At 40.0% G+C, this 27,061-nt stretch overlaps 1 protein-coding gene across 3 annotated transcripts in view; it reads left to right on the top strand.

The window, feature by feature from the left end:
• scn1laa (sodium channel, voltage-gated, type I-like, alpha) overlaps window positions 1-27,061 on the top strand; it is a 225,497-nt gene that overhangs the window by 126,138 nt on the left and 72,298 nt on the right. For all 3 annotated transcript variants that reach the window (XM_063052347.1, XM_063052348.1, XM_063052350.1), the window contains one exon: window positions 10,305-10,425. In XM_063052347.1, the coding sequence (XP_062908417.1) occupies window positions 10,305-10,425 (121 nt within the window). The remainder of the gene's footprint in view (window positions 1-10,304; window positions 10,426-27,061) is intronic.

Below are 27,061 nucleotides of genomic sequence, written 5' to 3' on the forward strand. Positions count from 1 at the left end.
CAAAAGTACAACAAGCCTAGTACTTTTACCAAAATATTCGGAAAACTAGAAATAGAAAATAAAATAAAAATCATTTGTTTATTAAGCAATGAGTTCCAATTTTTCTGCATGTCATGTGTGCATTTTAAATCAAATTGGTAAATGGGAATTATATTGATTGGCATTTTGTTCTGTTGGCAGACGGCACAAGAGCAAATCTTGTAAAATGTACAATTGTAGTTAATGTATTTATTCCAATGAAACACTCCATTGTAAATTAAGTCAGTTTCATAGTCTACAGGATATTGTTCAAATATATTTTTAAAATGTTTTAGCAACATTCAAGTGCGCTGCAGTAGCATAGCGGTTAACGCAATATGATTACAGCTTAGGGTGCTGGGGTTCAGAGTTCAATCCTGGCGTCCTCTGTAAGGAGGTTGTTCATCCTCACTGTAGAGTGCGTAGGTTTTCCCCAGATCCTCCTGGTTCTGTCCACAGTCCCATGACATACTAGGTAGGTTAAATGGTCATTGTATATTGCACCATGATAGGGTTAGGGTTAAATCGAGGTTGTTGGGGTTTGCTGGGGTGATGTGGCTCGAGGGGTTGGAAGGGTGTATTCCACGCTGTATATCTACATAGCTAAGTAAACAAACAAACAGAAATAGATAAATAAATAAATATTTCTTTCTTTTTTCATATTATTTTACTACTCTGCTGATCTAAAGAAAAAAGATCCAGATGTAGTGATGTACTGCTTAGGAAGTTTAGTAACAGTTTCTTCCCCTCTGCCATCAGATTTCTGAACGGTCCAGGAATACTGCCTCATTATTCCTCTTTAGTACTGTTCATTTGATTTTGTAGCTTATTTTTATGTCCTGCACTGTACTGTTAACAGAAAGCAGTAAATTTCATGACACTTGTCCTGCATAGCATTAAATTTCTTGAAAGTTACTGGAGTCATCCAGACATGTTAAAGGCCTTGGGGTGTAAAGGGCTCAGCTATATAACCATGTCCCTAGTAGCCACAGAATTTATGTGGCTGTGCCATATTTCAGTCTACTTGAAGTTTAATTTTGAAATACATGTCAGTTAGGAAAGAAAGCGAATTGTTATAGTGGTATTGATATTTTTGAATATTTCTGAACTTAAAGCCAAAAAATAGCACTATCCAGAACCAAAACCATATGATGTAGATAATAAAGTATTGATTTTCTTTTTAAAGTTACATTTCTTTGGAATATTTCCCACCTTTACAGTTAATATTAAATGTTAATATTTGAATATGATTTTTCTTAATTTCTTTGTAGAATGTAGGCAAAACTGTGAATAAGACCATAAGACCCTTAGATATAGGAGCAGAAGTAGGCCATTTGGCCCATCAAAATTGCTCCGCCATTCAATCATGGCAGATCCAATTCTTCCAGCCATCCCATCTGCCCATACCCTTTGATGCCTTGGCTAATCAAGAACCCACCTATCTCTGCCTTAAATGCATCCAATGACTTGGCCTCCACAGCCGCTTGTGGCAACAAATTCCATAGATTTATCACCCTCTGACTAAAGTAATTTCTCCGCATCTCTGTTCTACATGGACATCCTTCAATCGTGAAGTCATGCCCTTTTGTTCTAGACTCCTCTACCATGGGAAATTACTTTGCCATATCTAATATGTTCAGGCCTTTTAACATTCGGAATGTTTCTATGAGATCCCCCTTCATTCTCCTGTACCCCAGGGAATACAGCCCAAGAGCTGCCAGACGTTCCCCATATGGTAAACCTTTCATTCCTGGAATCATTCTCGTGAATCTTCTTTGAACACTCTGCAATGTCAGTATATCCTTTTTAAAATAAGGAGCCCAAAACTGCACACAATACTCCAAGTGTGGTCTCACGAGTGCCTTATAGAGCCTCAAGATCACATCCCTGCTGTTATATTCTATACCTCTCGAAATGAACGCCAACATTGCATTCGCCGCCTTCACCACCAACTCAACCTGGAGGTTAACCTTTAGTGTATCCTGCACAAGGACTCCCAAGTCCCTTTGCATCTCTGCATTTTGAATTCTCTCTCCATCTAAATAATATTCTGCCGATTTATTTCTTCCACCAAAGTGCATGACCATACACTTTCCAACATTGTATTTCATTTGCCACTTCTTTGCCCATTCCCCTAAACTATCTAAGGCTCCCTGCAGGCTCCCTGTTCCCTCAACACTACCTGCTCCTCCGCCTAACTTTGTATCATTGGCAAATTTAGCCACAAATCCATTATTCCCATAGACCAAATCACCGACATACATCATAAAGAACAGTGGTCCCAACACTGACCCCTGTGGAACTACACTGGTAACCAGCAGCCAGCCAGAATAGGATCCCTTTATTCACTCTCTGCTTTCTGCTGATCAACCAAAGAAGAATGTAATTCCATGGGCTCTTATCTTGCCAAGCAGCCTCATGTGCGACACCTTGTCAAAGGCCTTCTGAAAATCCAAGTACATCACATCTACTGCATCTCCTTTGTCTACCCTGCTTGTAATTTCCTCAAAAAATTGCAGTAGGTTCATCAGGCAGGATTTTCCTTTCAGGAAACCATGCTGGCTTTGACCTCTCTTGTCAAGTGCATCCAGGTACTTCGTAATCTAACTATCGATTCCAACAACTACCCAACCACTGATGTCAGGCTAACATGTCTATAGTTTCCTTTCTGCTGTCTCTCACCTTTCTTAAATAGCGCAGTAACATTTGCAATTTTCCAGTCATCCGGTACAATGCCAGAATCTGTCAATTCTTGAAAGATCATCGCTAATGGCTCTGCAATCTCTCCAGCTACTTCCTTCAGAACCCGAGGGTGCATTCCATCAGGTCCAGGAGTTTTATCCACCCTCAGAACATTAAGCTTCCTGAGCATCTTCTCAGTTGTAATTATCACTGCACAAACTTCACCACCCTGACACTTTTGAATGTCCGGTATACTGTAGATGTCTTCCACTGTGAAGACTAATGCAAAATACACATTCAGTTCCTTTGCCATCTCTGCGTCTCTCATTACAATATCTCCAGCATCATTTTCTATTGGTCCTATATCTACCTTCGACTCTCTTTTACCCTTTATATACGTAAGAAAGCTTTTCGTATCTTCTTCGATATTACTTGCTAGCTTCCTTTCATAATTCATCTTTACCTAACTAATGACCTTCTTAGTTTCCTTCTGAAAGTTTTCAAAAGCTTCCCAATCCTCTCTCTTCCCACTGGCTTTGGTTTCATTGTATGCCCTCTCTTTTGCTTTTACTTAGGCTCTGACTTCACTTGTCAGCCGCGGTTGTGTCCTTCTTCCATTCAAAAATTTCTTCTTATTTGAAATATATCTGTCTTGCCCTCCCCTCATTTTTCACGGAAACTCCAGACATTTCTGCACTGCTGGCTTTCCTGCTAGTGTCTCTTTCCAGTCAACCTTGGCCAGTTCCCCTCTCATGCCAATGTAATTTCCTTTAATCCACTGAAATACCGACAACTTGGGAGTTTAATTTTTCCTTCTCAAATTTCAGTGTGAACTCGAACATATTGTGATCACTGTTCCCTAAGGGTTCCTTAACCTCAAGCTCTCTTATCACCTCCGGATCATTGCACAACACCCAATCCAGCACAGCCGATCCCCTAGTGGGCTCAACAACAAGCTGTTCTAAAAAGCCATCCCTTAGACATTCTACAAATTCTCTCTCTTGAGGTCCAATACTGGCCTGGTTTTCCCAATCCACTTTCATGTTAAAATCCCCAACCATTATCATGATATTGCCCTTCTGACATGCCTTTTCTATCTCCTGCTGTAATTTGTAATCCACATCCTGGCTGCTGTTTGGAGGCCAGTATAAAACTGCCATTAGGGTCCTTTTACCCTTGTCATTTCTTAACTCAACACATAGAGACTCTACACCTTCCGATGCTATGTCATCCTTTCTAATGATTTAATATTATTTCTTATACACGGGGACACACCACCCTCTCTGCCTGCTAACCTATTTTTCTGATACACCATATACCCTTGGACGTTCAGCTCCCAATGGCACCCATCCTTTAACCAAGTTTCAGAGATGGCCACAGTGTCATAATTGGCAATCTGTAGCTGAATTTCAAGATCGTCCATTTTATTTTTTATGCTGTGTGCATTCAAATATAAAACTTTCAGTCCAATAGAGGATTTGTTGCTGAACATAAAATTGTCCAGGCAGCAACAGCAAAATAATGGTGGTATCTATTAATACCTTCATGGATGTTAGGAAATAACTAGTTCAGAAATGTTTTCATAGTTATTTCTTTTGTGTTCTCCCACAAAATTACTGAAGTTGTTGAATCTGGTTCATGAGATACATTGTAGGATATAACTTCTGAGCTACTAATTTATTTCTGTACCCCAAAACAGTTCTGGCTATACACAACAGATCAGGCAGTAGCAGGGGAAACATTTCAAATCTCATTGCTACCATCAGGGCGGAGGTCTAGGGGCCTGAAAGCACACACTCAGCCATTCAGGAACAGCTTCTTTCCCTCTGCCGTCTGTTTTCTGAATGGACATTGAACCCATGAACACTACCTCACTGCTTTTTACTCTTATTTACACTGCTTATTTAATTTAAATATATATACATATATAGTTAATATAATTTAGTATTTATTATTATTGTGTATTGCAATTTACTGCTGCTGCACAACAACAAATTTCAGAACATATGCCAGTGATATTAAACCTGATTCTGATTCAAGTTTCCCACCCTCCATTAGAATTATAGCTGCTTGGTCATGCAATCTAAATTAGTATATCTGTAGTTAATACAAAAGCACTTATGTCATTTCTGGATGCTGTAATCTTTTTCCTTTCAGCGGCTTTATTGGCACATGCTTATTTTCTATGTACTGAGGGTGTGGTGAGAAAGATCTGTGGCCAGGAATGGGTAGAACAGAACAAATGGACACAGTGGAATCAAAAACTGACAAAATCAGAGAGGAGGGGTAAGAATGAAAGCAGTCGTGGAGCTACAGCAGTCAGGGAAGGGACAAAGTTGCAAAATAAATGGAACATGGAGGGAATCACATTCAAATAAAGCAGCAGAATTCAGAAGATGTGTGAATCAAAGACAAATGGTTAGCTGAAAAATTATCAGTGAAACAACATTAGTAGCTGCCCAGTATTAAACACTTCATAGAAAGAGCCCAGCAATTTACACAATATGAATTGATGAGAACAAACACAGCAAATCAGTTTTGAAAAGGCTTCTTCCAAATCAAATTGGCAGAAGATAATCTGAAATCACAACAATCTCTAAGTGTGACATTTCTGAATGGTAGCTGCATTTTATTTAAGAATGAAGCAAGTTTTCGGAATAGATTAATGAATAATTTGTGATCAGATGCTGTCTAATGTGATGTAATTCTTGTGGACTGTTTTTCTTTATTGATTTTTTAAAAATATTCTATCCAGAATTCAGTGTGATGCATGTGATTATTGAGACTAGTCAAAAAAAGTAAGGAAGTGGGTGTTATCTTTAATTGAGTTTTAAGTTGTGCAGTGCATGCCCAGCTTATATTTTAGAATGATTTTGATGAATACTGCAGCCTCGTGGAAGATAAATGCACTATATGTAGTTGAAATTGAACGGAATGCAAGTTGTGATTGCGTAGCAGTTATTTAATTTTAACTTAGCTAATGTTAACAGTATACTCAGGGGGATAAAGTAGGAGTCTCTGGTACTTCAGATGATCCTGCTCTTTATGCCTTGTCATCTTGCCTTGTTCATTTATTTGTCATAAACTGAACAAGAATAGATTGTAGGATTGAGAGCAGGAGAAGTCATACTATCTTAGAGAATCAAATCGGGTAAAAGCAGTGTAGACATTACTCAAGTCTCCACTCTATGTTAGAAGACGGAAGATGTTCGGCTCATTCATGGTGTGGCTTTAACCAGCTATTGGGTGTAAATTACCCAATAGATGAATATATACATGAAAATTCTATGTTGTTGTATTTTACTGATATTCTATATGGGTTTGTTGACTCATATTTGCAAGAGCTGGGCATCAAGTCGCGGTGTCGTTGGGGGAGTGACTCTTATTATGTAACTGTGATCTTGTGTGTGACTGTTAGTAGTATGCCTTTGCTCCTTGATGCCGTAGTAAAGCTGTCTTGTTTGGCTGTATTCATGAGTATTCATAAATGGTTAAATGACAATTAAACTTGAATTGAATTGAATTAATTAATTTAGCTATGATAGCAAAATGTAAAATTAGAAGTAACAGAAATATTCTAACTGTGTAAAGAAATAATGCAAATATTGTGCTTTTGTGACCAAAGTAGTTCAACATAACTATGTGCAGTGTACAATGTATAAATCCTTTAAACCTTTAGTGGAAGATCATCTTTAAAAATTCTGTTTCAATTATACTAATTTATGAGGAAAGAAAACTTGTAATTTTTTTCCTTTTCCTTGGCTGGCTAAATAATGTAGAGTCATATGCAGTAAAATCCAAGATTTGAAGCAACTTAAAATCTGTGTCGACTTCAAGTCTGCGGTTTAATCTGAGAGCTATAATGAACCAAGCTCAACGTATTAAAAATGTAGCAACTTTAAAGATGCATTTTGTACTTTCTTTTCCAGCCTTAGTATTAATCATTTTCTTTATGAATGATAATTGTAAAGTGCACAGGTATCTTTCCCTCTGCCACTTACCTAGCCTAATCTATTTGGTTATTATTACAGCTCTATTCCAGAAGCAGACCTGTTTTCATTAAGAAGAGAATTGTAAGACCAATTTGTTGTACCTGAAAAATAATTGCTGCTCATTGCTATGAAAGTTTAAAAAACATTGCTAAAGGTTATTAATTCTTGTTATCTAACTAAATAACATTTGATTTATTTTAATCTTTATTTCCTTCTGATGGTCCTGCATTTTAGACATCAGATGACTTTAAGTTCAGCATTAGCTCCTTGGCATTTTTAATCGACTCTGCAAACAATGAGTGTTGTTTCAGCTCACCCACTGTGTGCAGTTTGCAACAGATCTGATTTGCAACAGATTTGGTGTCCTGTATTTATGTACAATGATATACAAAGTCTATATATCAATAAATTCTAAATAATATAATATGAAACATCTCTGCAAAAATTAAGTTACACAGAAAGAGATCCTATTACGGCCATTCAGCGTTGAGACATGGGCAGCTGAACCAAGTCTACCACAAAGCTGGTTTAGGATTTGTAAATTGGTTAATCTTTCAAAAACTGAAGATCAAATTACAGTGAAAGAAACAGAATGCCCATATGCTATCTGGCTAGTGCCAACTTAAACTGCATATTTTGCACTTTTAATGCAGGCAACAAAAAGATCAGAAACATTTGATCTTGGACAGAAACTAGAACTGCAATGTTTTTTTGGCACATGGAGCTTCAGATTACCCAGATACAGTAGTCCTTGATGGAATGATGCATGCGGTGCTGGTAATCTAAAGACATTGTGGTTCCATGAGTTTTTTGCAGCAACGTGCGCATGTTAAAACGTGTGCTCATCTTAAGTCAAAAGAAGAAAGTATATTTAAAGCAGTGGTTCAGTTGAGTTATTATGCAGGAGTCAGTGACAACTTTACAAGTAATTTCTGAACAACTGCTTATTTTGAACATCATATAATTTCAATTCCTCTTATGAAGATTAAAGACAAACTTATAGCAAAAATGCATGGTTGAGTTTACAGCTATAATCAAAGTGAATAATCTAAAATTTTGAGAAAAATTGTAAAAATGATTGCAGTATTCTGTTTGTTTTTAAATAGATTAGCATATACACATGGACCATTTTTTATATATAAAGAAAATACCAAATGGATTTACTTGTACAACATTCTTTGGAAGTTGAGAAATCATCTTCAATGATTTAAAGATTCCAATTAATATCAGAGAATATATACAGTATACAATCTGAAAATCCTACTGTTCACAGACATCCACGAAATAGCAGAAAAACCTGAAAGAATGAATGAAATGAAAACGTTGGAACCTTAAAGCCTTAAAGCCCCCTCTTTCCTCCCACGCACAAGCAGCAGCAACCCTCAACCACCTGCCTCAGCAAAAGGTATCAGCCCCCTCCCACCACCACCACCCATTATGCAAGGAATAGCAAAACCCCCAAAGAAACCATGATCTAAAGTCCATCAAGGACCACGGTGCATCCCAACAGTTCGACATGCCACAGACTCTCTCTCATTCCAACAAAGGAGAGATGGTGTAGTTCCTGTCACAGCAAGAGGGAGTCCAAAAACTCACTGTTTCAGTGTTACAATCTTAATTCATTTGTAAGTTCAGCCAGTTTTACATGTAGTGTGTTGCAGCAAGTACAAATAGGATTTTAACATAGAAAATAAACTCTTAGGTTAAAATATACTTTAACTAGTGACTAAATTTGAGGGGTTCAACATTTTAATGTAGTGTGCAGGGGTATGTAAAAAAAATCACTAAATTATTTTAAATAGGCTAGTTCAAAAATCCCAATGTCATTCATATTGGAGTCCAGAAATTCCTTCTTCTTTCCTTCATTGTGTCAGTAGCTTCCTCTTGGATTACTGTCGGTCATGCAAGTCCCAGGCAGAGACACAAAGTTAGAAGGATTCTTCATTGCTGTTTCCGTAACAATTTTGTTTTACCACCCAGGGTTGTTAGCCTTGAGCTGAACCCCTGAACCTGGAGGACCTGTGGACCACTGTGAGTTTGGCCTCTACCCTTTGACCTGTTTGGCAAGGGTGACCCTACCAAGAGCCAAAGCACAAAGCCCTGGCTGCAGCCAACATTACTGTCTGGGTTATTGAGACATGCAAACATCCAAACCATGACAAGGTTGTGCTCCTCGTGAAAGAGGTGTTGTCTGGGAAAGTATGGCTGTAATTCACAAGCACTTCATTCCCAGTACTCAGTGCTCAAATCTCACTGACAGCTACATGTAGTCCAATGATCTTCACGTTAAGTGAATGAAGTTTTATATTTTTTTCTATTTTGTTCAAATTAAAGCACTGTATTTCAACAGGGTTCACTTACTTGAACACATTCAGATTGCTTTCTGTCAGAGTACTGTGGAACACTACATCCTCAAGATGTCCTATCATGTTGGTTTTGAAGCTCAGATGCAATTTGACATACTAATGGTGGTAAATGAAAAATAGAGGACATCGTTATTACAGATGACAAGTGTTGATAGCTTAGTCGAAAAAGTTGCAATGATAATCAAAATTACTTGTTGCAAATTGGAAATTCCTGCTGGATAGAAATGGAGGGTGAAATCTGCATATGGATCAAATTTGTCTTATCTGGCTTATTTGGAGGGACTTAAAATTTCTAGAGCAAAGTTGTAAAAAACCGTATCCATGTCCATTTTGAGATCAAAATAGCAGCATTGTCCTTCCTTTAAGCTTTAATTTAATTTTACAAAACATTTTTTGTTGTAATGGCTCCCATTTTGAATTTTTGAGGAAACATAGCTTTTATTTGACATGATTTAAGTAGTAATCTTCCATGTATTTGCCTGCTTACATCATCTTTTTTTGTTCAGTTTGTCAGAGCAGTCATGAATGCTGTAAGAGATAAATGTGTGCAAAATATCTTTTATTCCACAGTACACAACTGGAATGCCAGCTACTAATTCTCATATTTCAGAGTGGTACCCAGGTTTGTTCACTGTTGATGTACAGACATTGTTTGTCATTCAATAAATTGAAACAGAATTGAAATGGAAGTAAGTTTTCTATATAATGGAGATGTGAGATTCCTGACAGAAATGTGCACTTTGTGTAAAGTTGCTGAACAGGTGTGTGTACCACTTTGATTCATGAACACTGCTGCCTTAGCTCATCCATCTTAGTAGCAAGCAAAACCGTGTCACAATGATCCTAAAGCTAACGTACTGATCTTCCTTCCTGATGCTCAGAAATTGCAGAAGCTTGGAGTCCTTTACACACTGAATGGTAAAGTGTATTTTCATGTCACTGAAGATTACACCTGGATTGTCAGATTAAATGCATATTTTTCATAAATAATTCATGCTGCCTTCAAAATTGCTGTAAATGTTCTTTTGGATTTAATGACTATGATATGTCTATCAATTTGTGTTATGCATATTCCCACAAGCAATTTCATTGTGTTAAAAGCTTTTATATAAGTCATTTCAACTTAATTTCAATATAATAATTAAAGAGTCAGCAACTTCCAACCTACAGAGGCAATCACCAGTTTGGCAGCGGGATACTTGTGACATATCACAATAAATAACATGAATTTGGGTTTCCTTGACAGAAATTGGCTGAAAGCAGCTCATCTGAAGGAAGCACAGTTGACATCAGTCCTCCTGGACAGGGGGAGCAGCCAGAAGAAACACCAGAGGAATCCATGGAACCTGAAGCGTGCTTTACTGAAGGTAGGATATTGATAATGTCAAAGACTATTTTAATGCCTGGGTGGCACGGTGGAACTACGTCTCTACCAAGGAAGGTATACAGTGCTCCTTGCCTCCGCTGGCCTGCAGGTCACCATTGGGCAAGGTGTATCACCTGCTTAGTCCCCAACCAGGGTCATGTGAAGTCATGGAAGCAGGTGGTGGATGGTCGTATGAGCAGCTGGTGCATATCACAAGTCCGGGTTATGTGACCACTGACGCTAGGCAGACAGTCTCTGAAGAGAATTGATAATGGCTGAGGTAGCCCATCTTGTAAGGTCACTGCCCAGAAGAAGGCAGTGGAAGGCGCTTCTGTAGTAAAATTTGCCAAGGACAATCATGGCCATGAGGCCATGATCGCCCACATCATACAACATGGCATGTAATAATGTTGATGTTTTAATGCCTAAATATATAAAGTGGATGTTTACATTCTTTATATTGAAGATAACTTAGAAATAGACTTGTGTTCATTTCCTCATGTAAATGTGACTACTGTTTGCTATTCTGCTGTATGAGAATATATTCAAGTGTATTTGGTCCCAATGCTCTGGACATTTATTCTGCTTTTTAAGATTCAAGATTATTTCATGTCATTTCCAGTACACAAATGCAAAGGGGAACAAAATAATTGTTACTCCAGTTCTGATGCAGCACAAAAAACACGATAAGACAAAGTATACACTAAAAAACGCATTAAGTGTAATTACTTAAGGAAGCTTATATTCAGTACATTGATTGTATGTCCATAGAGTGACACTAGGCATAGGAGTGTCTGTACATAAGGTAATTGACAGGAAATGGTAAAGGAGTGGTGGCTGGGGGTGCGAAGGGCTGGGTTAGTGGGTGAAGGTGGATGCTACATAGACACTTCCTTGACGGGAGTGGGGCAAACAGTCCATAAGCAGGTTGGTGGAATACTTCAGGATGTTACGGGCCTTTTCCGGCACCTTTCTGTATATATGTCCTTGATGGCGGGTAGGCTGGTGCAGGTGATGCGTCAGGCAGTTTCGACCACACATTGTAGTGCCTTCCTGTCCTCCGCGGTGCATTTCCATACCATGCAATGAATGACTATTTCGTGTTGGCTTTCACAGTAGAGGACACATCTAACATGCCAATGAGAGATGATACTAACAGGCAGAAAGCAGAAAATTGGGATACATGAGTGTTTCTCTGGTTGGCAATCAGTGGTGAGTGGTGTGTCGCAGGGGTCTGTGCTGGGCCCACAACTGTTCACGATACACATTAATGATCTGGAAGAGGGGACTGAGTATAGTGTATCTAAGTTTGCTGATGATAATAGATTGAGTGGAAAAGCAAATTGTGCAGAGGATATGGAGAGTGCAGAGAGATATAGATAAGTTAAGTGAGTAGGCAAGGGTATGGCAGATGGATTACGATAATGGTAAATGCAAGGTCATCCACTTTGGAAAGAAAAATGGAATATCAGATTATTATTTAAATGGTAAAAGACTGCAGCAGGCTGCTGTGCAGAGGGACTTGGGAGTGCTGGTGGATGAATTGCAAAAGATTGGTTTGTAGGTGTAGCAGGCTATGGAATATTGGCCTTCATTGCTAGAGGGATTGAATTTAAGAGGAGGGACGTTATGTGGCAACTATACAGGGTACTGGTGAGGCCACACCTGGAGCACTGTGTGCAGTTCTGGTCTCCTGACTTGAGGAAGGATATACTGGCTTTGGAGATAATGCAGAGGAAGTTCACCAGGTTGATTTCAGAGATGAAGGGGTTAGGCTATGAGGAGAGACTGAGTCACCTGGGACTGTACTTACTGGAATTTAGAAGGATGAGAGGAGATCTTATAGAAACATAAAATTATGAAAGGGATAGATAAGATAGAGGCAGGAAAGTTATTTCCACTGGTAGGTGAGACTAGAACTAGGGGAACATAGCCTCAAGATTTGTGGGAGTACATAGAACATGGAACATTGAAATCCACAGCTCATTACGGGCTCTTCGGCCCATAATGTTGTGCCGACCATGTAACCTACTCTAGAAACTGCCTTGAATTACCCTAGCACATAGTTGTCTATTTTTCTAAGCTCCATGTACCTATCTAAGAGGCTCCTAAAAGACCCTATTGTATCTGCTTCCATCATCACCATGGCCGGCGGTGCATTCCACACACCCACCACTCTCTGTGTGAAAAACTTACCCCTGACATCCCCTCAGTACCCATTTCCAAGCATCTTAAAACTATGCCCCCTCATGTTAGCCATTTCAGCCCTGGGAAAAAGCCTCTGGCTATCCACATGATCAATGCTCCTCATTATCTTATAACCCTCTATCAGGTCACCGTTCATCCTCTGTCACTCCAAGAAGAAAGGCCAACCCATTCTCATAAGTTACGCCCTCTAATCCAGGCAATATCCTTGTAAATATCCTCTGTACTCTCTCTATAGTATCCACATCCTTCCTGTAGTGAGGTGACCAGAATGGAACACAATACTCTATGTGGGGTCTGACCAAGGTCTTATATAGCTGTAACATTACCTTACGGCTCTTGAACTCGATCCCATAGTTGATGAAATCCAAAACACCATATGCCTTCTTAACAACACTGTCAATTTGCAGTTTTGAGTGTCCTATGGACATGGACCCCAGGATCTCTCACATCCTCCACACTGCCATGAATATTATATTCTGTCTTCAAATCTGACTTATCAAAACGAACCTCATCATGCTTATCTGGGCTGAAGTCCATCTGCCACTTCCCAGCCCAGTTCTGCATCCTATCAATGTCCCGTTGTAACCTCTGACAACCCTCCAGACTATCCACAAGTAGATATTGGATGGGGATGAGGAGGAAATGCTTTTCCCAAAGAGTAGTGAATTTATGGAATTCTCTGCCCAATGAAGCAGTGGAGGCTACCTTGGTAAATATATTTAAGACAAGGTTGGATAGATTTTTGCATAGTTGGGGAATTAAGGGTTATGGAGAAAAGGCAGGAAGATGGAGATGAGTCCAGGAGCCTACTCATGCTCCTATTTCTTATGTTCTTGTGTGCAGTGTTGCAGCTTGTTAGGATGTTCTCTACTGCACACCTGTAGAATAACAGAAGTAATGATGTGCATAGTCCAGCTCTCTTCAGTCTCCCCAAAAAATGGTGAGCTTTCCTGATTGTGTGGAATGGTTATATGTGTAGATTTTGTTCAGATTGAAAAAATAATCTGACCAGTAAAAGGAAATACTTAGAGAATCTAGTGGACACTAATGGGTTGACAATAATGACCTTGCAGTCAGTGTCAGTAAGTCCAAGTTATTGATTGTGGATTCCAGGACAGGAAAGTCAAGGGAACACACACTAGTCTTTATCAAGGGGTCAGCAATGGAAAGGGCGAGCAGTTTCAGGTTTCTGAGTGTCAACATCTTGGAAGATCTATTCTGAGCCCAACATATTGATGCAATTACAAAGAAAACATAACAATGTCTGTATTTCATAAGGAGTTTGAAGAAACTTGGTATAACACGAAAGACTCATAGATTTTTATAGATGTACCCTGGAGAGCATTCTAACTGGTTACATCACCTACTGATATGGAGGGGCCACTGCACAGGATTGGAAAAAGCAGCAGAAAGTTGTAAATTCAGTTAGCTCTGTCTTGGGCGTTAGCCTCCCCAGCATCCAGCACATTTTCAAAAGGCGATGCCTCAAAAGGGCAGCATCCATTAATAAGGACTCCGTTACCCAGGACATGCCTTGTTCTCAAAGCTACCGTCAGGGTGGAGATGAAGGAGCTTGAAGACATATACTCAATGTCTGAGGAACGGCTTCTTCCCTTCTGCCATCAAACAATGAACCTATGCACACCGCCTCATTTTTTCCTTTGCTCACTTTCGTACTACGTATTTAATTTAATTTAATTAAAAAATATATATTTATTATTGTATTGCAGTCTGCTGATGCCACAAAACAACAACTTCACAGCATATGCTGTTGATATTAAACCTGATTCTGATTCTGATTCTAATGGATATTTAAAGTGTAATAGTGCCATTGATGGCAGTATTAAATGGAACAAAAATAGAATTATCAAATATCAAATCAAAATTACATCATTCAGATTTTTGTGATCTTACTCTCAAGCAAGCATTCCCAATGTGGTGTCCATGGACCCCTCTGTTAATGGTATGGGTCCATGGCATAAAAGAAAGTTGGGAACCCTTGGTCTACAGCCTGCAGATCTGTGTGTGAATAAGATGGTGGAATATATAAGGATTTTGCGAGGTGAGAACAACTGCCCTTGGTTTCCAGGCTGAGTTCAGCTGAGAATGGTACCACGATAACCTGGTAAAATTGAATCCAGTGGGAAGCAAAGTGAAAACACATCAGTGGTTGGTTTGATATCTCAACACACAAGGAGAGGGTTGTAGTTGTTCGAGATTAAGCAGCTTAATATCAGATCATTTTGGCAGGAAGGCATCAGGCAGTTTCAGAGGCATCCTCATCTACTTCATTGGTAATTTTCCTTCATCAATGACTTCCTTTCCATCAGAAGTTGGAAGTGAGGATGCTTACTGATGCAATTTTCAGTTCCCTTAGCAACTCTTCCATCACCTGCAGCAATAACCACATGTACAAAAGTGATTGTGGTTGTTAGTCACACTAATCAAACACCTGACAAACTGATAGAGGATCTCGGCCTGAAGCATCAACTGTTCCTTTCCATTGATGCTGCTTATCCTGTTGAATTTCCAGCACTTTGTGTGTGTCGCTCAAGATTTCTGGCATCTGCAGAATCTCTTGTGTCGTCATTCAGTGTGACATCGCATTTCTTCAGTATTTCTGGCTGAAATTTAATGATCTCTCGCTCTGAGAGGTCTGGAGTTGGCAGCTCACCAACCAGCCAGTTTTTGACAGTGCTGCCTGACTGTGTAACTTCAAGGGTCAGTCACATTCTCACTTCCAGTTTCAGCAATCAGCTGCGCGGCATTTTGTAAAAAGGCTGCTTACTCTGAAGCCTATACTCAGTCATTGTCGTCATTACTGGAGTCATAGACTGCTGCAGCACAGAAACAGGCCCTTTGGCCCATCTAGCTCATGCTGAACCATCACTCTGCCTAGTTCCATCAACCTGTACCCGGACCATAGCCCTCCACATGGGAGGATGTGGCAACTGTGGCTGACAAGGGAAGTCAAGGACAACATAAGAGCAAAAGAAAGTGCATAAAATACAGCAAAAATTAGTGGAATGGTTATAGGGTTTTCTAGTCACTGTGGAAGACACGAGCAGAATGCCAGAAATGTGAGAGTGTCAGGGGACAAAAATGAGTGACGTTGCTATCACTAAGGAGAAGTGATTAGAAAGCTGGAAGGTCGGAGGGTAGTTAAATCACCGGAGCCAGATAGACCACACCCCGAGGTTCTGAAAGAGGTGTCTGAGGAGATTGTGGAGGCATCATGATGATCTTTCAAGAATCACTAGATTCTGGAATGATTCCAGAGGACTGGAAAATTGCAAATTTTATTCCACTTTACAGAAAGGGAGGGAGGCAGAAAAAGGAAATTATAGGCCATTTAGACTGACGTTTTAGTGGTTGGAGACATGTTTATTATAAGGATGAGGTTTCTGGGTACTTGAATGTGCATGATAAAATAGACCAAAGCCAACAAGGTTTCTGTTGGAATTCTTTGGCAAATAACAGGCAGGATAGACAAAATGGAGCCCATGGGTGTTGTTCATTTGGATTTTCAGAAGGCCTTTGACAAGATGCCACACATGAGGCTGCCTAGCAAGATAAGAGCCCGTGGTATTACAGGAAAGATGCTAGTGTGGATAGAAGACTGGGAGTCAAAGAGTGGGAATAAAGGAGGCCTTTACTGGTTGGCTGCCGGTGACTAATGGTGTGCCACAGGGGTCAATGTTGGGACTACTTCTTTTCATGTTATATGAAATATAACATGATTTGGATTTGGATAAAGGAATTGATGGCTTTGTGTCCAAGTTTACGGATGATACAAAGATAGGTGGAGAGGCAGGTAGTATTGAGGAAGCAGGGTATCTGCAGGAGGACTTCAACAGATTAGGAGAATAGGCAAAGAAATGACAGATAGAATATACTGTAGGGAAGTGCATGGTCAAGCGTAGACAATTTTCTAACTGGGAAATATTCAAAAATCCAAAGTGCAAAGGGACTTAGGAGTCCTCATGCAGGATACACTCAAAATTAACTTGCAGGTTAAGTCGGTGAGAAGAAAGACAAATGCAATGTTAGCAAACACGAGGAATTCTTAAAAATGGTTAGTCCTGACGAAGGGTCTCGGCCCGAAACGTCGACTGTACCTCTTCCTAGAGATGCTGCCTGGCCTGCTGTGTTCACCAGCAACTTTGATGTGTGTTGCAATGTTAGCATTCATTATGACAGGAATAAAATACAAAAGCAAGAATTTAATGTTGAGGCTTTATAAGGCACTGGTCATACTGCACTTTGAATATTGTGAACAGTTTTGGACACCTTATCTAAGAAAAGGTGTGCTGACATTGCAGAGTGTCCAGAGGAGGTTCCCGAGAATGATTCCAGGAATTAAAAGGTTAACATATGAGGAGCATTTGATGACTCTGGGCCTGTGCTTGCTGGAGTTTTGAAGAATAAGGGGGATCTCATTGAAACCTATTGAATATTGAAAGGCTAGTTAGAATGGATGTAGAAAGGATGATTTCTTTAGTGGCGAAGTCTAGGACCAGAGAGTATTGAATAGAGGAACATCCATTTAGAGCGGAAATGAGGAGGAATTTCTTTAGCCAGAGGGTAGTGAATCTGTGGAATTCATTGCCACAGACAGCTGTACAGGCCAAGTCATTGAGTATACTTAAGGTAGAGGTTGATAGGTTCTTGATTAATCAGGGTGTCAGAGGTTTCGAGAAGAGGCAGGAGAATGGAGTTGAGATGGACAATTGATCGGCCATGAGGGAATGGCAGAGCAGACTCGATGGGCTGAATGGCCCAATTCTGCTCTTATGTCTTATACTCCTTTTACTCCTCCCATCCATGTACCTGTCCAAATTTCTTTTAAGTGCTGAAATCCACCACTTCCGCAGGCAGCTCGTTCCACACTCTCACCACCCTCTGAATGAAGAAGTTCCTCCTCATATTCCACTTAAGCATTTCACCTTTTACCCTTAATCCGTGACCTCCAGTTCTAGTCCTCATGGAAAAAGTCTGCTTGCATTTACCTTCTCTGTACTACTCATTATCTTGTATACCTCTATCAAATCTCCCATCACTCCCCTATGTTCTAGGAAATAAAGTCCTAACCTAGTCAATCTTTTCCCATAACTCAGGTCCTCAAGTAAATTTGCTCTGCACTCTTTCAATTCTTTTTTGATATTTTGCTGTGACCAGAACTGTAACATTACTCCAAATTAGGCCTCACTAATTCTTAAACAATTTCAACATAACATCCCAACTTCTGTACTCAGTACTTTGATTTATGAAGGCCAGTATGCCAAAAGCTTTCTTTATGACCCTATCTACCCGTGTTGCCACTTTCAAGGAATTACTGTGTTCTCAGATCCCTCTGTTCCACCGCAGTCCTCAGTGCCCTACCATTCACCATGTATCCCAAAGCGCAACAACTCACACTTGCTGCATCAATACTGAACCACTGAACTTCTTTCAGAACTTCCAGCCAATTAACAATGAGTGCTTAGATAGCGCTCTTTCTACTTTTACTGAAAGATGTAGAGCTGCATTAAAAAAATGGAGATGCTAATACCTTATCCAACAGATGCTCCACTGAGATCCTAGCTCTTATCTTGACATTTCTAACAATAGTACCATGGTGCCTAAGAATTTGCAACATATTCACCTCAGGCTTCTACGACTCTCTGGATCCTGAACTCTAGCCTTAACTGTTCAAACATAGAACATAGAGCAATACAGCGTAATATGTGCCCTTTGGCCTGCAAAGTTGGGCTGACATTGTAGTCTACTCCAAGATCAATCCAACCTTTCTCTCCTTTGCAGCCCATAGCCCTCTACATTTTTCTTTTTTCTACGTGCGTATCTAAGCATCTCTTAAATGTTGATAATGTATCTGCTTTCACTACCATCCCCTGCAAAGTGCCTACAAGTCTTAGTTCAGTAGAAACTACCTCTGACATCTCCTCTTTCCTCTAATGTTTTCTGGTATGACCTGGTATTAGCTATTGCCACCCTGGGATAAAAATGGACTGGCTGTCCACTCAATCTATGCCTCTTATCATCCTGTACACTTCCATCAAGTCACGTCTCACCCTCCTTCACTCCTTAGGGAAAAGCCTAGCTCACTCAACCTGTTCCACTTTTCCAGATTATGGTTGCTGACATGCTCACCTTCCTAGCCTTAGAGTCATTCAAAGTGGTCTCAGCTGATATTTCTCACCTTAGTTCACTCCTCACTGAGGTCTGGAGTGCAGGAGAAAGAATGCTTCTGTTTCAGGGGAGAATATGAAGCAGGGAATGCACAAGTTTTGCCAAGAGTGCCAGATTCTATAATTCAAGTTGTAAGAAACACTAGTCATTTAATGCTGTGTTTCCATTCAAAACCTGGAGTTCATCTTAAATCAAAGGGACTTCCACTCTCTCAATATTCAGGCTGTTGTCAGCCTTTAGAAGAATTTGGTGAACATCAGTGGCTGAGGAGGAAAGGATGGTGAGACATCACTTTCAGGGAGTGTTGGAGAGTGAGGACAAGGGCTGTTCACATTGATAGCCATTGACTGTGGCTGGTAGGTTTGGGGGCTCTGACCGGCTGGTTAAGTATGAATGGAGGAAGGGAGAAGGATTCTGCCTCTAAATTGCACAAAACCACAAAACACTAAAAGTCCTTTTGGTCCATCAAGACCATGCCAGATTTTCACAAGAACAATTTCACTAGTATCACCCGCTCCCCAGAGCTCTACAATTGATTTATTATCCATTCCTTTTGGAGCTCTGAATCTGCTTCCATTGTTATCACTGTCAGTGCATTTCTGGTTTGAATCATGTGTGGTGTAAAATGATCTTTCCTTAAGTCACATTTGATTTGTTTGTCAATTACTTTAATTTCAGGTCTCCTAGTTCTTCAACCTTCCTCTACCTTTTCTGCCTAGATTCTGTTTGATTTTTGAATACCTTTGCCAATCCCGCTCAGTTTCTTCAGTTGCGCTGTGACCAGCCCCAGCTTCTCCGGTCTATGACATTAGTGCCATCCGTCATCCTGGAATCACTCTCATAAGGATGCTCTCTACGCTCTCTTGAAATGTGTTGCCTAGAACTGGGTGCAGTACTCTAATATGGCCAAACTAAATGGGTCACTGCCACAACTTCCTTACCCCTGCATTAAGGAAACCCAAAATCAGTGACGCTCTGTAATCATTTTAATTGCCCTCACTGTTACTTGCAATGAACCATGGCCATTTGCCCAGAGGCTTTTCTGTTACTTAGTCCCTTTTAGAGCTGTGCTGTCTGACTTCTATGTCTCACTGTTGTATTAAAGTGTAACACTTCAGTTTTGTATATTAAATTTCATCTTCCATGTGCCTACCCATTTCACCAACCCGTCTATATTTTTTTAAACTCTATTAGAATTTTCCTTTTGGATCTCCATACTAGCATATTCCCTCATAATTTATGCTTCCTCACAGAGCAATCCATGTCCCATGCAACGTATTCTGCACACAATTTCCCATCTACCTCTTACACCCTCTTTGAACTATGCACCTGCATACCAGGGGTAGTTACCAAACCTGCACATCATTATGATGTAATAAGGAACCAAAGTACTTGGAGGAAATCCCCATGGTTACCAGGAGAACTGGTAACCATGGGGACTTGTTGCCACCGGCCGCAGTGGAGGCCAAGTCATTGGGTGTATTTAAGGCAGAGATTGATAGGTATCTGAGTAACCAGGGCATCAAAGGTTATGGTGAGAAGGTGGGGGAGTGGGACTAAATGGGAGAATGGAGCAGCTCATGATAAAATGGCGGAGCAGACTCGATGGGCCGAATGGCCGACTTCTGCTCCTTTGTCTTATGGTCTAACTTACAAACTTCATACCAACAGGCTCAAGAGGGCAGGATTGAAGCTCAGCTACTGCTGCTATGTACTATTGAAAAAGAATATGCCCTGTGCAACCAAGTTGATGTCATTAAAAGAAGGAAAGTAGTGGTCCAAATACCACAATATACCTTGTTCTGTCTAAAAAATACCTGTAGGATCATAAGTCATAGGAAGAGAATTAGGCCATTCAGCTTATAGAGTCTACTCCACCATTACAACATGGCTGATTTATTATCCCTTTCAACCCTATTCTTCTGCCTTCTTCCCATAGCCTTTGATGCACTGACTAATCAAGAACTTATCAACCTCTGCTTTAAATATGATTTGGCCTCCACAGCCATCTGTGGCAATGAATTCCACAGATGCACAGGCTAAAGAAATTCCTCCTTACCTCTGTTCTACATGGGCATTCCTCTATTCTGAGACTGTGCCTTCTGGTCCTAGACTCCCCCAATATAAGGAACATCCCCTCCACATCCACTCTATCTAAGCCTTTTAGTATCCAATAGGTTACAATGAGATAACCCCTCATTCTTTGAAACTCCACTAAGTCCAGGCCCAGAGCCATCAAACGCTCCTCATACATTAACCTTTTCAATACCAGGATCATCCTAATGAACCACCTTGGGACCGTCTCTTTCTTCTGCCTCCCTCCTGTTTTAAAGAGTGGAGTGACACTCCATAATAAACAGCAATTCATTAATTCTCTGTTTTCAATCTTGATGATAAGCCTTGAAAGGAAAAAAAGTACTCTAGAAAATGAAATTCTGACACAGAAACAGAAAATGCTGGAAATGGATATAGAATTAATATTTCAGATGAATGATTAATTCTCTGTTAAACAAGTTAACATTTCATTATTGTTAAAATTATAAACATTAAAATTTAAAATATTAAAATGTTGAATGTTAACTCCCTACCCCGTTTAGATACTGCCTGACCTGCTGGCTATTCCCAGTATTTTTAGCTTTCATTTATGACAGTAAGATCTCAATTTTGTTATGAAACATTTATTTTCAATTACAAGTTATTTAATGTTAATTGTTGAAGTTGTCTGATGAATTAACTATACACTGTTGTTTACTTTTAAGATCAGATTTTTAACTTTAAAGGCTGTCCAAAACATAGGTCTACCATTATCTTACTTGCTTCATAAAAACAGTTTTTAACCGGTATTAGGTATATCACAAGTCCTGGTATGCAACCACTGATGCCAGACAGTCTCTGAAGAGTATGATAATGGCTGGGGTCACCCATCTTGTAAAGATGATGCCCAGACGAAGCCAATGGCAAACTGCTTCCGTAGAAAAATTTGCCTAGGACTATCGTGGTCATGGACTATGATCATACGACATGGCACGTAATGATGATTAGGCATAAAATTGGTATCCAACTCAGTATACTCTGTTCAATTGATACTTTTATTCACCACCTTATTAACAAGGAAATGCTTGATCGTTTTTCTTATTCATAATTGTAAAGATTATGATAGAATAGGAAGACAATAGTGCTTGCTGTCAGTGTTCCTCTGAGCTAAGATGGTGTGCCTGTTCATGTCATCATTTATATGTTCTAGCTGACCTACTTTCACAAGCATTTCAGAATGTGTCATTTTCTGTAGTGTCTAAGAATAACGAGAGGCGAGTAACATTTGTAAAGTTAAAATACAATATATGTTTATAAACTGAGCCAAAATCATTGAAAATGTAAATATGGAAAACTGCTGAATCTATACCTTAAAACAAATATCAGTTCAACTACTTAGACAATCTAATGGCCATTTCTAAAAAGTTCAACTCTTTGTGTCAGCCTTTCAACAGCTGATATTTGGGATGTTATTTGCACGTTCAATGTATCTGGGTAATTTCAGTTCATCGGAGATGGCGAGTAGGTCATTTGGAACAAACTCGGTTAAGAGAGTCTTTTTTGAAATACATTGCATTGAGGTGGTGGGGGTGGTGGTTTAAAACATTCGATTTGATTAAATAACTGGAAACCAGATGAACAGAAGGTGGCAAAAACTTCAGAATAAACCAGTGTGTTTCATCCTGAAGCTGTGTACTAACACCTGCAGGAGATCGCCATAGTAATTCATTGGAAGTGTGGAAAGAAATGAAACCATTCTTTAATTAATAACTTCTGCTTCTCTTTCATCTTGGCCATTTGCTTTCAAGTGCAGCAACTTTAACTGGAAATAATTCAGAATGTATAGCTTGGATGGTTAACTTTAATTTTTAGGTCATGGTGTAAAGGTGCATTCTGTCACATCACTACACTTCTGTCTTTTTATCATTGAATTTGCCAAAAAAAATTCAAATGTTGATTTTAATATTGATCGATGTCCATTTAAAAAGGCAGGTTAATGTAGACTCAGTGGCCACTTTATTAGGTACACCTGAACATCTGCTTATTAAAGCAAATATCTGATCAGCCAATCATGTGGCAGCAACTCAATGCATAAAAGCGTGCTGACTTTGTCGAGAGGTTCTAGCGTTACTGAAACTGAACATCAGATGGGGGAGAAATGTGATCTAAGTGACTTTAACCATGGAATGATTGTTGGGGCTAGATAGGATGGTTTGAGTACCTCAGAAACTGCTGGTCTCTTGGAATTTTCACGCATAACAGTTTCTAATGTTTAGAGAATGGTGTGAGAAACAAAAAAAAATCCAGTAAGCACCAGTCCTGTGGGTGAAAACACCATGTTAATGAGAGATATCAGAGGAGAATGGCCAGACTGTTCAAGCTGGCAGGAAGGCAACAGTAACACTTGTTCAGAAGAGCATTTCTGAATGCACGACATGTCAAACCTTGAAGTGGATGGGCTACAGCAGCAGAAGACCACAAACATACATTCAGTGGCCACTCTATTAGGTACAGTAGGTTCTTAATAATGTGGCCACTGTGTGTACATTCCCTTTTACCCTGGTAAATGATTTCAGCCATTTTGTGTCTCACTGTGAAAGCAGTTGTTGGACATATGCCTTGGGTTGTGAATATGGAGATGTATTTTTTTTTAAAAAGGGGCAATCTGTCTGTCAGATTCAACAAAGACTGTTAAGTTGAATCAGATTCTAACAAAACACTCAGGAGAGTAAAAAAAAAGCTTAGCTGATGAGTTATATTTGTTAATCAATTAGATGATTTATTGACTTGTGAATATGGACAAGTTCTATTCAGCCAAAATAGAAATGTAACTTACTTGTGGAATAAACTTACCTATTAATTTCCACTTGGCCTTATCCAGGTTCAAGTTTAACTGTCATTTGACCAAACATAAATACCCAAGAATACAGTCAAAAGAAACAGGGTTACTCCAATGCCAAGGTGCAAAACACAGTGCCAACAGTTATACATAGCACATACGAGATTACAAATACGTATACTGTATGGTCGTAAAATACACTCTCACAAGAGAAGTATATAGTCCAAGACCCTGAGTCCATGAATGTTGTAGCTCATCTTTTGCTGAACGAACACTGGGGGAAGCACCAACTCTCATTTGGACGCTGTGCCACACCACCCCTGGCACTCTGGTGGAGCATACCAACTCCATCGCCTCGCTCCTGAGCAGCTCTAAGCAGACAACACTGCAACATTCCACATTAACAATGTCCAACAGGGTCTTGTGATCACTAGAAAAGTGAGACTGTACAGCGCCTTTGAGCACTGACTCCTCAGATGCTTCTCTGACACTTGCAGCTGCATGATCTGCACCAAGTCCAGCTCCTTCAGTTTCTCTGCCAGCGAGCAACTTGCTGATGGTGTAGACCTGCAGTACATTAACCATTGAATCTTAGAATCATAGAAATCTATGGCACATTACAGGCCCTTCGGCCCACAGTGTTGTGCCGACCGTGTAACCTACTCTAGAAACTGCCCAGAATTACTCAACCACATAGCCCTCTATTTTTCTGAGCTCCATGTACCTATCTAACAGTCTTTTAAAGGACCCTATTACGCTGCTGGCAGTGCATTCATGGTCATAGTCATAGTCATAGTCATACTTTATTGATCCCGGGGACAGTTGCACCATTAATAATTAAATAGTAATAAAACCATAAATAGTTAAATAGTAATATGAAAATTATGCCAGGAAATAAGTCCAGGACCAGCTTGTTGGCTCAGGGTGTCTGACCCTCCAAGGGAGGAGTTGTAAAGTTTGATGGCCACAGGCAGGAATGACTTTCTATGATGCTCTGTGTTGCATCTCGGTGGAATGAGTCTCTGGCTGAATGTACTCCTGTGCCCGACCAGTACATTATGTTGTGGATGGGAGACATTGTCCAAGATGGCATGCAACTTGGACAGCATCCTCTTTTCAGACACCACCGTCAGAGAGTCCAGTTCCATCCCCACAGCATCACTGGCCTTACAAATGAGTTTGTTGATTCTGTTGGTGTCTGCCACCCTCAGCCTGCTGCCGCAGCACACAACAGCAAATATGATAGCACTGGCCACCACAGACTCGTAGAACATCCTCAGCATCGTCCGGCAGATGTTAAAGGACCTCAGTCTCCTCAGGAAATAGAGATGGCTCTGACCCTTCTTGTAGACAGCCTCAGTGTTCTTTGACCAGTCCAGTTTATTGTCAATTTGTATCCCCAGGTAGTTGTAATCCTCCACCATGTCCACACTCACCCCCTGGATGGAAACAGGGGTCACCGGTACCTTAGCTCTCCTCAGGTCTACCACCACTCCTTAGTCTTCTTCACATTAAGCTGCAGATAATTCTGCTCACACCATGTGACAAAGTTTCCTACCGTAGCCCTGTACTCAGCCTCACCTCCCTTGCTGATGCATCCAACTATGGCAGAGTCATCCGAAAACTTCTGAAGATGACAAGACACTTACCACTCTCTGTGTAAAATACTTCCCTCTGACATCCCCTTTGTACCTACTTCCAAGCACCTTAAAACTATGCCCCCTCATGTTAGCCATTTCAGCCTTGGGAAAAAGCCTCTAGCTATCCACACGATCAATGGCTTGAATTCTTAATGTGCAGCAGGATCCTGCGATCATAAAAAGTACATTTAAAAGAAGACAGTAACACTTAGGTTGGCCCCGTAGAAGCCACTGTGACAGAGCACACCGCCCTCTTCCCAGAACCCAAGCAGTTATCTCTATCTTACCATGTGGTTTCTCAACGGTATTTATTACCTTTTTGGTTACATCATCAGGCCATCCTTTACATAGGTGTAGATTACTTATTTTATCAGAACTTGTTATTCATTGCTGGGATGTAGCCGAGGCTTATACCTGCTTATTCTTGGATGTGTCCCTGGTTGTCTTGGACTGCTCCATTATAGGGAGAAAGTATTCTCCATTGGTATTAATTTGGAGATGTCAGAATCTTACTGGGTGACAGTGAGGGTATGGTAATAGCAGGAACGGAAGGGAACTTAAATACAATAAATGTGAAGTGGCTTTAACTGGAGAAGTGCATTATATTAAGCCTATAATAAAGAATTATAGATGTGCCAGACAGTACAGACAGCCCAGTTTCAATGCTAATAATTTAATTTGTATTTCTAGATGTCCTGAATTTTCGGTACAGCCGTGTCTTTTTGAGAGCCTTAATATGGCCTTACTTAATATCAGAGCTTTAGCTGATAAGACATTTTATGTAAAGGAGCTTATTACTGTAATTGAGTCAGAGTCATAGAAAAGTACAACATAGAAACAGGCCCTTTGGCCCATCTAGTCCTTGCCAAACCATTTAAACAGCCTGCACTCATCAACCTGCACCTGGACCATAGTCCTCCATATCTCTACCAACCATGTACCTATCCAAACTTGTCTTAAACGTTGAAATCAAGCTCACATACACCACTTGTGCTGGCAGCTCTCACTACCCTCTGAGTGAAGAAGTTTCCCCTCATGTTCCCGTTAAATTTTTCACCTTTCAACCTTAACTCTTGACCTCTGGTTGTACTTCCACCTAACCTCAGTGGATAAAAGCTTGCTTGCATTTATCCCGTCTGTATCCCTCATAATTCTGTGTACCTCATCCAAATCTTCCCTCAACCTTGCACTCTCCAAGGAATAAACGTCCTAACCCATTCAATCTTTCCTTATAACTCAGGTCCTCCAGTCCCGGCAACATCCTTGTAAATTTTCTCTGTACTCTTTCAATCTTATTTAACACTTTGTGTGAAAGTTGGCGCAGTAGTAACTTCAGCAACCCCCATGGATTATAATTTTGTTCATTCTGTTCATCAAGGGGTGTGGTGACCTGGTGAGTATTTTCTTGAGCTGCCTAAATTATAAAGATATCAATCTTGGTAGCTTGGTGTCGTTTGAGTATCTCGCCATAGTTATTCAAATAGTGCCGCATTCTCTCCTTACTTAACATTTATCGTCTGCCAAAATATAATGTCTCTTTGAGTGATGGTTTGCTCATTTATTTTCTGTAATAATACCTAGTTATGATAGGTTTGTAATATAAATGACTTAAATTTCCAAATAGGTAATCAATGTGACTCTAAAACAAGAGAGTTCATGAACCTTCTGCAATATCACTCACTCAGCCAACACACAAGGAGGCCATAAGTTAGACTGAGTCATATAAA

Source organism: Mobula hypostoma, chromosome 6 (assembly GCF_963921235.1).
Source record: "Mobula hypostoma chromosome 6, sMobHyp1.1, whole genome shotgun sequence".
Taxonomy (NCBI): domain Eukaryota; kingdom Metazoa; phylum Chordata; class Chondrichthyes; order Myliobatiformes; family Myliobatidae; genus Mobula; species Mobula hypostoma.